Source organism: Cordyceps militaris, assembly GCF_000225605.1.
Source record: "Cordyceps militaris CM01 unplaced genomic scaffold CCM_S00001, whole genome shotgun sequence".
Lineage (NCBI taxonomy): Eukaryota > Fungi > Ascomycota > Sordariomycetes > Hypocreales > Cordycipitaceae > Cordyceps > Cordyceps militaris.
The window spans coordinates 6,051,444-6,065,650 of NW_006271969.1; the positions used below are offsets into that span (position 1 = coordinate 6,051,444).

The 14,207-nt window shown below is 54.0% G+C and overlaps 6 protein-coding genes across 6 annotated transcripts in view; 4 read left to right on the forward strand and 2 right to left on the reverse strand.

Moving 5' to 3' along the window:
• CCM_01868 (uncharacterized protein) overlaps positions 1-377 on the forward strand; it is a gene marked incomplete at both ends in the record, with an annotated part of 1,818 nt that extends 1,441 nt beyond the window's left edge. Inside the window, 2 exons of the mRNA XM_006667022.1 lie at positions 158-198; positions 334-377. Coding sequence (XP_006667085.1) covers positions 158-198; positions 334-377 — 85 coding nt within the window. The remainder of the gene's footprint in view (positions 1-157; positions 199-333) is intronic.
• A 591-nt stretch (positions 378-968) lies between these two features.
• CCM_01869 (D-aminoacylase, putative) lies at positions 969-2,604 on the forward strand (the record flags this gene model as incomplete). Its single annotated transcript, XM_006667023.1, has 2 exons — positions 969-2,541; positions 2,588-2,604. 2 exons carry the CDS (start codon positions 969-971, stop codon positions 2,602-2,604), a joined length of 1,590 nt encoding a protein of 529 aa, XP_006667086.1.
• A 691-nt stretch (positions 2,605-3,295) lies between these two features.
• CCM_01870 (porphobilinogen deaminase) lies at positions 3,296-4,409 on the reverse strand (the record flags this gene model as incomplete). Its single annotated transcript, XM_006667024.1, has 2 exons — positions 3,296-3,782; positions 3,850-4,409. 2 exons carry the CDS (start codon positions 4,407-4,409, stop codon positions 3,296-3,298), a joined length of 1,047 nt encoding a protein of 348 aa, XP_006667087.1.
• Positions 4,410-7,831: 3,422 nt separating this feature from the next.
• CCM_01871 (FAD-binding domain protein) lies at positions 7,832-9,007 on the forward strand (the record flags this gene model as incomplete). Its single annotated transcript, XM_006667025.1, has 1 exon — positions 7,832-9,007. One exon carries the CDS (start codon positions 7,832-7,834, stop codon positions 9,005-9,007), a length of 1,176 nt encoding a protein of 391 aa, XP_006667088.1.
• A 1,740-nt stretch (positions 9,008-10,747) lies between these two features.
• On the forward strand, positions 10,748-12,241 carry CCM_01872 (bZIP transcription factor (MetR), putative; the record flags this gene model as incomplete). Its single annotated transcript, XM_006667026.1, has 4 exons — positions 10,748-11,027; positions 11,107-11,157; positions 11,236-11,493; positions 11,709-12,241. 4 exons carry the CDS (start codon positions 10,748-10,750, stop codon positions 12,239-12,241), a joined length of 1,122 nt encoding a protein of 373 aa, XP_006667089.1.
• An 856-nt stretch (positions 12,242-13,097) lies between these two features.
• Positions 13,098-13,553, reverse strand: CCM_01873 (fungal specific transcription factor, putative; the record flags this gene model as incomplete). Its single annotated transcript, XM_006667027.1, has 1 exon — positions 13,098-13,553. The coding sequence occupies one exon, from the start codon at positions 13,551-13,553 to the stop codon at positions 13,098-13,100; it is 456 nt and encodes a 151-aa protein (XP_006667090.1).
• Between the last annotated feature and the right edge of the window lie 654 nt (positions 13,554-14,207).

Sequence of the window (14,207 nt, forward strand, 5' to 3'; positions counted from 1 at the left end):
GGAACGACTTCCAGACAGGGAACGACTTTCAGACAGGGAACGACTTTCAGACAGGGAATGACTTTCAGACAGGGAACGACTTTCAGACAGGGAACGACTTCCCGCCAAAAAACGACTTTCAGCTAGGGAATAAACCCAGCCTAGACGGCGACGATAGTGGCTTCGACGGCCTCAGGTCTACTCTAGTGCCACTTCAGAGTAAGGTGGCCTTGGCCAATCCTGATGAGTACCAGTTAATTCACATTTCCCGGCGAGGGAATATAGGGGAAATATAGCATAGCCTAACCAAGATTCGATATTATATATGAATTCAACTATAACTAAATCTAATAGTATTCCCGGATGATGTGCTCCTGTCCGAGGGTGTATACGACTGACGCGAATTCCTCTCTGGCGCGCGCCATCCATTTATGGGCAAAGCCAGGAGGCGGCTATGCATTTACCACGGGAAAGTCGACCGAGACACCAAATGGCGGGGTTAATGTGTTTGCCTTCGATCGCGATGGGCAACCACCATTTGGTAGCGACCTGCAATTTTGAGCCACAGCAGTGGGCTGTGATGAACGTAGACGGGCAGAGAAAGACCTCTGTTGGCTCAAAATCGTTCTGCGAAGCCACGGTGCTGACCGGCGGCTAATTAGTTAGATGCTGATAAAGTCACCACCTTTACGGCAATTAACAATTTTTTTTTTTTTGGCGTGGTCATACGCGTGCTCTGCTAAAATCTTTGAGAAGATATGCCTGAGCTTTGGTGAGCTGGGGTTCAGGCCCTTCAGGCCCTTCGCTCCTCCGCAGTCCACGGCGCGCCCGTCTCTACATCACTGCAGTACTGGCCTCATTCCACTCACAGCAAACGCGCCTTTTCAACCCTTTACCATGACATTTCCATCTTGCTCCTTTCCGCCCTTTACCATCACATCTCCCATAAGAAAATCGACCCAATATCGACACACCACTACATCGCCAAGATGAAGGGCCCTGCCCACCTCTTGCCCCAGCTTGCCCCAGCCATTGATCTGATTGCCTCGCTCTCCGGCGTTCCAGGCGTGTCAGTCGGCGTCATTCACGAGGATCGTGTCGTTTTTCACCATAATTACGGGCATGGAGACGTCGCGGCCAAGACGCCGACCACCAGCGACACCATCTACCCGATTGCTTCACTTTCCAAGTCCTTCACCGCGTTCCTCTATGCATCGCTCGTCCATGACGGCCTGGCAGACTGGTCCTCGCCGATCCGCGAAACTCTGCCCAATTTCCACAGCACATCGTCAGAAGTCACAATGGAGGCGACTCCCGTGGATTTGATTTCGCATAGAACTGGCATCGCCGGCGGCGAATCTCTCTACTGGCATGGCCAGCCACTCCTGAACGACTCTGATATCATCCCCATGTTTGGCTCGCAACCATCTGTCCACCACTTCCGTACTGGGTGGATGTATAACAACTTGGGCTATGCCATAGTCGGCCTTGTCATGAGCGCTCTTTCAGGGCAAACATACAGCGAGCTCTTCCAGTCCAGAATCGCCCGGCCTCTTGGCCTGGATCGAACTGGTCTAGACTTTGATCATTGCCAATCTTGCGATGTAGCCAAGGCATATCTCACTACCGAAGATGGCACCGCCGTTGAAAACGCAAAACCTCTTATTCCGGCTAGCACGGCAATAGTGGCCGCCGGTGCGATTCGCAGCTCGGTGAACGACCTTCTCGTTTTCTATGGCGCCATGCTGCGGCAACTTGGTGCTGCAGTTGACCCGGACCCGTCACGACATTCACTCAAGGGTCTCCCCATCATCACTTCTGCAAAATCTTTCATGCAAGACGGTGAAAGGTCTTTACTGGAGCGCTCCTACGCTCTGGGCTGGATTCGTACCCAGCTCCCCGGAACCCTGGGTGCGATGGGCTTGAATCCCTGGCTTACACAGATGCCTCTCATCAACACCTCGCGGCTAGCCCTGTACCACCAAGGCAATCTGCCTGGCGCCACCTCTGCCGTCTACCTCTTTCCCGAGACGCACAGCGGCATAGTCGTGCTCAGCAACGGCTACGGGCTCAGCGACGCCCCGGATTGGATCGCGCAGCTCATTGCCGAAGCGCTATTCGAAACCGAGTCTGAGACTGACTATGTGGCGCTGGCCAGAGAGGCTGCTGATGTGAGCAAAAGCAATCGACTTCGCACCGTGCATGAGATTGAGGGCATGCATCATGCCGACGCAGTGCCATCAACGCCAATAAAGGCATTCGAGGGCATGTACTACAACACTGCGGCTACCTTTGTCATCGAAATCTTTTCCAGCAAGGATGGCCATCGGATTGCCTTCCAGGGGCAGAAGGGCGACGCATTCCCTCTCCGACACCTCCACGGAACCACGTACACCTGGTTCACATCGACGCGACAACTGGCTCAAAGAGGACGCCACATATTCCCGGCGCCATACTACCTCATTCGCTTCCACATTGACTCCGCTTCCAAAGTCGTCGGGCTCGAGTGGGCACATAATAGCACTGATACTGGTGGAGAGATGTTTGTGAAAGGCGGGTTGCGTACATCTACTCCTACGCCATGGACGCTTGCATTGACACTGGCTAGCCTGGGAGTGGGTGTAGTTGTTGTTCGCAATACTCTGACACGAGAAGACATCTTACTTTTCAAGCCTTTGATCTGGCTTTCTGGTTGTTCAGGCAGAGTGGCCAGAAACGGAGGGCTTGACAGTTGAGGTGCCTAATGAGGGGTTCCTGGTGGGGGATCCAGCATGTACATGGCGGGTAGTCGACGAGAAACTGGCGGCGGTGATTGAGCGTTTGAGAATTTGCCGGGGTGTATGTATGTAAGTGCGGAATACCGCCATATCAAGGCCAGCCCCAGAGGCCAAGTATATCCTCAACCACAACCAAATAAATATATCCGGGCACAAAGTCCGAGCTTTGAAGACGGCGTAATAGAACATGTCGGCAGCTGGTAGTAGCTGAGCGCTGTGCGTCGTTGACGAGCCTGGTAACATCGGTGACTAGCGCAGTGCAGCGCTGCATGGGCGCTGGAAAGAAAATTATATCGAAACCTGATAAGAGTCTTCGACGCCGTCGCAGCTGCTGTGTATTCGGCATTTTCAGGTGAATATCAACTCATAGTCGCTTAGTCTGTAGTTGCTGCTCTGCCCGTGAGCTTGCTCGTTTCATTGAATAACTTAGCAAACTTTGGCAACTTTCATTATGCAATGCTACTTGAGTCTTTCCTGGCAGCCTGGTTATTCAGGCTCCCCGAGAATGCTTGTTGGGGATGCGTTGAGTCTGTTCCGACTTACTTGCGCAACAGTTGGTGGGCCCCCTTCTCGAACAATATATCTGCGACGGCAACGCCTAGTTGCTCTGCCGCTTCGTCGTCTTGGACAATGCCTTCTGCTTCAGCGAAGATGCTGGTCGTGCCTTCTATGTCAAGCACAGTTGCTTGCAGGCGCAGTCTATTGTCGGTTGTCGGATCCCAGGAGGAGGAGGCACCGATTGGAGAGGAGCATCCTCCCTGGAGGCTGCGTAGCATTGCTCTTTCGGCCATGCACCTCCATCTCGACGGCTTATGGTCGGCATGGCGGACAAGGTGCACAGTGTCCTCGCGGTCCGTGCTCACCTCGATGCCGAGGGCCCCCTGTCCAACTGCGGGTGGGAATATGCGGGGATCGAGTCGTTGTGTGATGCGGTCTTTTAATCCCAGACGGGCCAGTCCCGCAGTGGCCAGAAGAATGCATGCAAATGGCGATGAGGGCGCATCGAGCTTGGCGAGCCGAGTGTCCCTAGAGCGGTGTCAGCAACTAGGTACGCCATGAGTGAATAACGGATGGAGGACCAAAGCAGACTCACACGTTGCCTCGGCATTCCGCGACCTCGAGACTAGGCCAATTCCTCCGAACCAAGGCCCTCCGGCGGGAGGAGCTTGATCCGACTATAGAACCAGCAGGCAGCTGGTCAATGGATGTAAATTGCGAGCCTGTCCTCATGATGACGGCGTCAGTCGGGTCTTCGCGCTCGGGTACAGCGGCGAGGAGGCATTTAGGGAGCAATGTGGTGGGCATATCTTTCAAACTGTGGACAAGAAGCTGAACATCACCAGCCAACATGTTCTTCTCAAGGTTGTTGGTCCACAGGCTCTTGCCAACATCCGATCCTCCCTGTTGCTTAGAGAGCAAGAGGAAAGGCGTCTGCTTATCAACATCGCCAACAGCACTACCAGTAGCGATTTTAAAGGTGGGTGGACAGCTCATTGCCCTGGTTAGTGTGACAATAACGGCGCGTGCCTGCACGAGTGCTAGCTCCGACTTGCGGCAGCCGACCACGACCTCCGATAAGTGATGCGGCGGAACAAGGTGCGCCTGTCCGTGCTGCCCATGGCCATTGATTGCGTTAGGCGTCGTGTTGAGCATGTTGCTGCGTCGTTTCCAATAACAATTGAGGACTGATCGATGCCATGAAGGTACGGTTGGCCACGGACTGCTGTTGTGATTTAAGTGAAGATCACGGTGCGCAGTCAGCAGGACCCATAAATGGCAGAAAGCTAGAAAGGGATAGCGGTGTGCGAAGTAGGTCCTGGAACTGATCACAGATGCTAACGGATTCGGACGAATAAAAGATACGCCAGATACGCCATAGGCCAGCAATTAAGCCGAATAAGCAGGCTTAGAAATAGGTACAAGAAAGGAGGAATTTCCCCTCCTAATTAAGAAGGAATAGAGAGATGAAGCTCTGCTCTCTTCCAATACTGTCGACATCTTGGCGTAGAATGGTCGCCCATAGATTTGCCAAGACTCGCTCGGCTTCGGTTGCCGGTGCCACAACATTCGTGCTATTACCGCCATTGGGCAGAGACGCGATTAGTGCCTTGATTCCAAGGTTGCTTGCTTCGGTGCATAGCTTTTTGCGATCCGTCTTGTAATGTCCTGGTATCTCTTCCATAGCGACACAGGCTCTGGGGATCATGTGCCGGGGCAGCAGTTTCTCGAGCCGCGACTTGGCTTCTATAAAAACGGCCAGGCCATCTTCTTGGGAGCCCGGACTGCGCCGCACGAATGCTGTAAGTACTTGCCGATCTAGGGCATCAAACGGTATCACCAGTTCCACCACGATTATCCAAATCGAAAGGTAGAAGAACACGCAGGTTTGACTCGACATCGCCAAGCTCTACGCGCTGTCCATTGATCTGCCGCAATGTCAGGACTGGCGTTCTGCATGATATCAAAATGACCAGGTGCACATGACTACACATACCTTTACTTGCATATCTGAGTCTCTCTATCAACGCCAATCAGTAGGGATGCACAGTCTCACACAAACTGTGAATTGCTGACCCAATAGATGTAGTGAAGGCGTAGGACGCAAACTGCAATATCCTGGACCCCCCCTTATACTCCATGTTCTAGGTGTGTGTAGGACTGGTGCTCCGAGGGACTAATTCTCGTTGGCAGAGAGACAGAGCTGAGTTTGATAGACCTGGCTCTCCAGCCGATGGAAACCGGACCTCAGTCGTGCGCAGTACATGGGCTGGTGGTATGGGTAAGTCACAGGTGGCCGCCGAGTAGTTACACGCGCCTTTACGGTTCTGTGCTCATTCTCCGGAGCCGATAGCTGCCAACTATTACTTTAATAAAGAATTTATTAATCCAGCCCCAGAAAGGCACAAAACAGCCTAATTAGTGTACTTTCATAAATAAATAATCTAGCCCCATAACTGCTCAACGTAACGAGAACTTGGCAACGGTCAAACGGGGTCCCCGCGCCAGGGGGCAACGCTGGACTTGTACGGAGGGAGCAGCGATGGCGCAATTTGACACCATCGCAACAAAAGTTCAGAGGATAGGGGTCCCGCGGCACCCCATCTCAGCTCACTCCACAGCAGCTCGCTCAATCCTTGTGTTCATGCAGAGTTTTCACGAAAAATTAGTGTAATTTGTCCAGGGCTGCTTCGGCTCTGGCTTTTGCTGAAATCGTAGAGTCCGGCCCTGCTTCGGTCCAACACACTGATCAACCTATAAGCTCTTTACTCAGATACCCGGAATCTGTCAATACTATAATTCTGTCATGTCGAGAAGAATCATTTACGCTTGTGTCGACGCGGTGTAATTTGTCGTAGTGGCGTCAGTCAAATACGCAGGTCGCTGATGCCCGGGCCGCCGCCTGATCTGGCGCGGTGTGAGCGCGGCGTGGAATCAGGAGCATGGGGATCCAAGAGACGGAAATACCTACGGAGCGTCGGTGATTGTCAAGGACATCACATGGCAGCCTCTTGGTCTTCTCCTGCATGGACAAGGAAGAGCTGAACCATGCGTCGAGGTCAGTGTGAGACTTGGAGACGACTGGAGTTTACCATACCACCGGGCCGGCTAGCACAAGTTCATCCAGAAGCCGATATTGGTCGTATCATTTGCATTCTCCATAGTCCAATGTCCTATAATCGGGCTTTTGAATTTGCATGTTATTGGTTGGAGGCTGCAGGTTCCTCTCCACACAGGTGAACGGACTATTGAACAGCGGTGGGCAATCGCAAAGTGTCTTTGCCTGAGAGGTAACTCTTATCTTTGTGGAAACCGAAAAGAAAAAAAACCATTGTCGGAGATGAAGTAGAGTACGAAGTATGCGAGGGGAGGTGGTGGGCGGGATCAATCCTTGCTCAATCCTTGAAGCGAGGCAGGATCCTCTGAGTTGCACGATAGATCGCCATGCAGTGTAACCTGCAGCTGCCGATGGTGCACGGACCGCTATCAAGAAGTGACTTTTTAATGGTAAGACATATGATGAGTTCTCCAAAATCAGGGCCAGCGTGCGTTGCGACGCGCACCACATACCTAGTTAGCAACTTGACGCGGAAGCAGGCCCCGTGAACACGCCATGGGCTAGTGCCGTGGTGTAATGCCGTATCAAGGAGTTTGACGCGATACAAGTGTGTAATAAATGGTAACTAACTAATGTTCAGATGTGAAAAGAGTCATCTTGGAGAGTGCTAGCACGCCACATGCTCGTGCTGTCTGGCATGTTAGACGAGGGAGGATATCTTTCTCTGGGGACGTTCGTTGGGTCCTCGAAAAAGGCCAGTCCTCTGAAGGCGGCATATGTAAATTTACCTTGATTGATCTGCAAAACAACACTACGTATTCCAAGTATCGCATTCCAAATGGCACGCGCATGTAGCTCTAGTGACGGCGGCTTCGGATTCCCTACATACCAGAGATTTATACTCTATAAAAATCAGCATTTGATGTGACCATAGCTGTATATTAAGCCAAGGTCCGATATCATTTATATGCATTTTGGCGTTAAGGGTATTTAAGCCACCGAGCCCTAAGAGTCAAAGCCGAGCGATGAGTGGCGGCACGCTCGTTGAGTTCGAGGAGCGTGCTGGCGGTTGCTCATCTACGATAAGACGGCACTTATTAATCAGACCCAAGGAGATTCAGATATCAAAGGATATAAGCGCTATTCTCCAGCTTTCAGGCGCCAACGCAGTTTACTTAGTCGTGGTTCGCCAGGCTCTGCGTCTGCTTTGTAATCGACAGAAATGGCTTCCTGACCGGCGCCGCGCAAAAGTGCGGCTTCCAAGGCACTGAAACGTCCGGTTGCGTTCGCTGACAATTAGAGTACCCTCGCGCGCGGCTGCTTACAATTAAGCTTCAACCATCGGCACTCGCTCTTGGTGACGGCTCCGAGTCTTGCAAAGAAGCCCGAATTTATTCCAACTGCTCTCGAGGGCCTAAGATAAATAAACCCAACGCAGACCTCTTTTTGCTCTCCCAAGAAATCGAATGAATCAGTGCACAGTAAAGTGAATATACCAACACCATCCCATCTATCCGCCATGCCAAACCCCAAACCAATTCTCATCTCGGGCGGGGGCCTCTCGTCGCTGCTCCTCGGCCAGTCGCTGCTGCGCTCCAAGATCCCATTTCAAATCTTGGAGCGAGACGCCTCTTTTGTTTTCCGCGCGCAGGGATACAGACTGCGACTGTCTGCCGAGGGCCTTGACGCCGTCGAATCCGTGCTCGCTCCCGAGCACTGGGATCTCTTCTGGAGCAAGAGCGGCAAGACGGGCGGCTCTGGCTTCGCCATCCTCGACGCCATTACCGGCGAGCCGATTGACGAGACGCTGACCGTCGGCAGCGGGCTGTCGTCGCGCGGCGGCAAGGTGGTCGGCATGGCGCGCGGCGACATGCGCCAGATATTCGCCAAGGGCCTGGAGAGCCACATCCAGTGGAACAAAAAGGTGGCGGGCTACGAGCTGACCGACGGCGGCGTCCACGCCGTCTTCCACGACGGGTCCAGGTCGGACGAGGGCTCTATGCTTATTGCCGGAGACGGCATCTACTCCAAAATCGCGCAGCAGGTGTCGGGCGGCAAGCTCAAGACATACGACACGGGCGCGCGCGGCATCCACGGCCAGGCCCCTACGACGGCATTCAAGGGGCTCGGCGAGGGCGTGTTTGCGCTGCGCGGGCCCGACGGGGTGAGCATCATCACCAACGTCCGGTCGGGCGAGATGGACGACGCCGGCGTCGAGTTTGGATGGACCATGACGGGGCGCCCGGGAACCATCCAGGCGCCCAACGACGACTACAGCATCGTCGGCGCCGTGGCCGCCGCCATCGCCAAGGACCTCACCAGGCAGTGGCACCCGCGGTTCCGCGCGCTCGTGGACGAGATGCGCGCAGACGAGGCCGCGTTTTGGAAGATTACCTGCTCCACGCCGTCTGGCGTCCCCGAATGGCCCAACGTGCCCAGAGTGACCGTCATTGGCGACGCCGCCCACAGCATGACGCCCGCCGGCGGGCTCGGCGCCAACACGGCGCTCAGAGACTCGGCGCTGCTCGGCCGCTTGCTGCGTGAGGCCGGTGGCTTCCGGGAAGGACTGACGGCGGCGTACGAGAAGGAGATGCGCGTGTATGGGAGCGAAGCGGTGGGTCAGAGCTACGGGTTGGCTAGCAAGCAGTTTGGCGTTCACATTGAGGAGGGCAAGACCAAGCTGGCGTGGGAATAGCCCCATCGCTGGACATGACTTGTACGGCACGTTACTTTCAATATTTGATAGCAATTATAGTTATTAGCAATTTTTTTCGGGGAATACGGACCATTTAGCAGTTGATTCAGTGACTAGGCGAAATTGCCAAGACATTTTCTGTATCATAATATTCCGCAACTTTCTGGTGCAAGCTATCGTGATGTCCACAGGAGGCCCCTTCTCCCTAGTCCCTGGACATGAGTGGCTCCTTGCGGGGAGGCAGGTCAGCTACCTACTGATAGGTTCAAGACCACAGGGATCGCTTCGTCGGAAATTCACGCCCAAGCCCCGAAGCATGCATGTTTTACAATAGTTGGATGCATCATGGCCGTCATGTGCAGCGAGAGCTGGGTCCGGATAGCTGCAATGGGCAGTGCCGATGGATCACGTCATGATGGCGTTGAGACTGGATGGCAGTGATCAGCCCAAAAAGTTAGTCTAGAGAAATGGTGGGCGAACCTGATTCCTGGCTGGGGGTCTAAAAAGCACCAAGCAGAGAGGCCCATGGGTCGTCCGTTGTGGCCTGCTTGCTGGGCAAGACGCAGCAAAGCGGAAAGGCGGCGGAAAGCCGTGATTCGTTGAATGGGCAGCGGCACGTGCTCGGAGTTGCAGCGCCGCGTAGGTCATTGGATTCATTCCGCAGCCAAGGCCGTGGTGGGTTGCCGAAGGAGCCTGCCAGGCAGCCAGTGGACCGACTGTGTAACAGCATCACTCGACTGTGGTTGTGTGTACCAGGTTTATTCATTCGTAACTACCTAACTAACTACATGGTGTGGCAGACAAAGCCAGCCAGCCAAAAGAGCAGGCACCGAAAAGCATGGAACCAGGGTTACATACTGGTGGGGGCCAAGATAAGGCCATGGAATGCGAATAGCCTGAAAAGGGGACCATGATTGGTTCAGATAAGATCCTGTGTGCCGCTATTGGTGCATTTTAAGCTCCGCCCCGCAGCCAGCTCGCAGCCTAGTTTGTGACAAAAGCTGTTGATTGTTAAGCAGGCTTGTGAAGTTGTTGCGCGCTGCAAACAGGGCGCACCCACAGGCTACCTACAAAGCTCAGCGTTGCAGGTTCAACAAAGCCTGTCCCGCTTCGGACGCCACAGTGTCTCGGTCCGCTAAAACAATTTAAATAGAAAAAAAAAAGTGACTTCGTTACGTTACCACAATAGTCGCTGCAAGATCCACCAACCCCTCCCAAAATACAGGGCTCCTCTACTGTTCGCGGGCTGAACCCTCGGCTATGTTCACAGTAAGGCCCGCGCGACACTCACTGTGACCCTGTGGCACGCCCGCCCGCCCGCCACCCAGACGGTATCGGAGCCCCTCGGCGAGCGAAAAAAATCCGCAAACGACTCACGGAATACACTGCCTCCACCGCCGCCGCCCCGCGTTTCTTCTTAACTCTCCGCAAACACATTACGAACGCTCTTCTTCTTCACCATCACAACCCCTCCCCCGACCAACGACATTCAGCATTGGACGACGCTGCTGTGACGGGATTTGCTATTTTCGATTTTTTAGGTTGCACGCCCAACGAAATTTGCGACCGATAAGTTGCCAGCCAGGCTTCTGCGCGCGACCGCATCTACTGCACCACGTTTGCGGAACCCGAGTCGCCTTGCAGCGTGATTAACATCTTCATCACGAACAAACCCCCCCCAAACAACTTTCATCAGCAAAAATAACGAGCAACGGTGCCGATTCGCCAAAACCGACTAAAATGTCCAACTACAACGGCCGACACGGGCCCAATGTGTCCAACTACCTCCGCGACCTCAACACCATCTCTCCCCAAGAGAGCTCTGTCGACGAAAACTTCCCCATGGAGGGCGACCTAGCTCTCTTCACAAACACCGAGTTCTTCGACTTCGAGACAGGCCAAAACACCGATTTCCAGGCCCAGCCTACCAAGGAGGTTGCCCATTCTACACCCGCGTCCGATGATGTGAGCGCTACTCCCTCTGTCATGGGGGACATGCCCAACTTGGACTTCATCTCCAGTATGTTTTAATCTATTTTGTCACGTTTCTTTGTTCCTTTCCTTTCACTTTGCATTCCTCATCCCACTGCCCTATTCAGCCTCGGTTACGGCGCTTCTACTGGCCTTCTGGGGCTGTCTCGCTACCAAAAGTTAGCGCCCCAGAGGCCAAGGCAGGTTTCCGGGCGAGTTCAGCTTCACCCCTCCACTTCCATATCAGCCTCTGGCAGGCCTGCATCTGTACCTCTGGCACAATTCCCCCGCCTACTTGCAAATTGCGACATGGCAGCTTGGACAAGCCCTCATTGGAGCAGCTAGCTGTCCTAACCAGCCTGTCAAGAGCCTATCCTGCACCGCCAGTGGGTCCACGTTACAGGGAACCCGGGGCTTACAAATGGCGGGACCGATGGTGCAATATCTCGTGATGCTGGGGGCCCCGCAATTGACACACCCAAACCACCCAATCTGTGCTGGGCCACACGGCCTCGGTGCAAGGAACGCAGCTCGAGGGCCATTGATAAGGTTGTCATCTTGCTATGGTCTTCCTTTTGACCCTCGCCTGCCAACTATCCACTGGACTTTCCCCTTGCACTCAACTTCTCTGCTCTTCTTCCCTTATACTTGCACTCGCGTGCTTGCCTGTCCGGCGGCACAATGTTATGTGCCCCATATAGCAGTTGACTAACACGGCTGCCACCCACAGATGACTTTGCCTTCAACGAGTTCAACAACACCTATGGGCCACAGATGAACACCTTTGCCGAGCCCAATCACAACTTCCAGCCTCTGCAGCCTAACCATGGCCCCCAGATGGCTCACCAGAACGCTCAGTACCACGCTGCTGCCGCCCGGGCGGCCGAGATCAAGCACAAGGCCGAGCCCATTGCTCCCAAGACACAGGCCATGCACTTTGAGGAGTCATCCCGCGTCGCTGCCGAGGAGGATAAGCGCCGTCGTAACACGGCCGCCAGCGCTCGCTTCCGCATCAAGAAGAAGCAGCGCGAGCAAGCTCTCGAGAAGTCTGCCAAGGATATGCATACCAAGGTGACGGACCTTGAGAACAAGGTCTCGCAGCTCGAGACTGAGAACAAGTGGCTCAAGAATCTGCTCGTTGAGAAGAATGAGGGCAACGAGGACATTGCTGCCTTGTGGAAGGAGTTCACCAAGCAGGCTGGCAGCAAGCTCAGCAAGTCGACCGGGTCGAGTAGCGCCAACGCCGGCAAGGAGGAGAGGTAGTCCTGTGTACACGTGTGGCGGCTTACATGCCTATACACGTGTGTGCAACACAAGCCAACTGCATGGCCAAGGTTGCAGAAAAGTTAGAATGCTTTGAACCTTTACTACAAGGACGAAAGCCCGGCGTCTTTTTTCTCGGCGGACATTGTGATCTTTGATTATCCTTTTTTTTTTCAGTCATTTTTTCGTTTTTATATATGGGAAGGCTTGGTGTGGCTTGTTTCTTTGAGCGAAGCTTGAAGCTCAAGTCTTGGTCGGCGCATGAGATGGGGCAAGGCGAGCCATGGGGGGTGATCAAGGGGACTGAGCCGTGGGCGGTCCGGCTTTGAGAAACTGTGGGACAACCATGACGATAGACTCTGGTTGGCAGTTGTGGAACGTGTCTAGATGAAGTATATGTTGATGATTTTCCTGCCATTTTTATTTATTTAGTTATTTTATATACATGGTATACACGTCGTACACCCAATGTATTTGTACTTGTCGGGGACGTCTCCTGGATAGAGGCATCAAGACTGGAGTGAAGAGTATCCGAGGTTCAAAGCTGTACATGTCCGTGTCTGGCAGGAACAGAAGAGACGGTTGATGCAGTGCAACAGAATGGAAGCACTGCAAAATCGACTTGCATATGAACCGGCTTTGGAAAAGGCAATGACGGAGAGAAACGAGCTGATGAAAGAACAAGTTGATGAAGAGAATAATTTCAAATCGCTATCCTATTTACAATATATCGTTACAATAATGTTATTACCCCAACATGTATACCCTGCATACAACCATGACGGTCCAACTGATCGGTGCATGTCCTGCGCGTCTTGCATGCAGATGCCTTGTCCGCCACCAATGCGCCAAGACGTTATCGAGCTCCCGCAGCCCCTTCCTCCTCCTCCTTGCGCTTCTTGAGCGCATCGAGGCGCTGTTTGTTGCGCCTCCCCACCATGCGCACCGTCGTCTCGCGCTCCTGCTCCGTCATCTCCTTCCAGTTGGTGATGCGTGCCACGGTGCCATCGACGTTGACGACGAGCGGGCCCAGCGCGGCGAGCTTGACCGTGGACCCCTCGCCGCTGACATCGAGCGTGACGGGTGTGCCCTCGCCGGGCGCGGGGAGGCCCTGCTGTTGGTCTGCGGTGGGGGCGGGGGCAATGTCGTCGTTGCTGCCTTTGGATGACGACGACGACGGGGATTGTGTGCTGCCGGCCATGGAAAAGGGGCGCTGAAGATCCAGCGTGTGACGGTAGAGGTTAGGCGTGGGATGGCGTGGGTGGTGATGCAAAGAGCGCCGGGCGAGCGTTACCAAGGTGGCGCGGTGCATTGGAGGGATTTAATGCCTGCCTCAGTACTGTATTGCGGGATAAAGACGAGCAGTGAGGTGGTGCGTCTGTTGGGTAGCTCGTGGCAGTTGATGTTGAACAGGTTGTATTTTTTTTCCTGCAGGGCTGGCGATTTTGGCTGCTTGTGGGTTAGGTGAACCTCCGGCAGCCAGGGTCCGAGACAGGTCGTATTAGTCCGGAGAAACGGCCTTTCTTTGCGGACATCTGCGTTTCCCGTTCCACAGTGCGCATCTGTTCGTAAAACGTACAAAGCTGAACGGGTGGTGAATTGTACAGCATCCGTCTTTGAGAGAATATCGCCCTCTTTGTCTGCGCATGGTGCGACGGTTGTAGCCCGGCCATGCTGTCATTCATCATTCATCCGATGCGATGCTGCCCGGTGAGACCTTGCACTGTGGAGCAGGGCCACCCCCCGGCCTGCAGAAGTTCTGCAGAAGCTTCGGAATTTATGGATGAGCCAGTCTGTGTAACGCCGTGGCTTTTTCTGAGGCATCATGTCGTATATGACTATGACCTAGATTGTTTGTTGTTTCTGAGGTTGTGAAAACTGGTGCGTGTTTTGACATTTGCGTCATAGGATGGCGCAAAGAGCAGCGACGAAACAGCGTTTGACGAAACAGCTGGATGGAACTCCC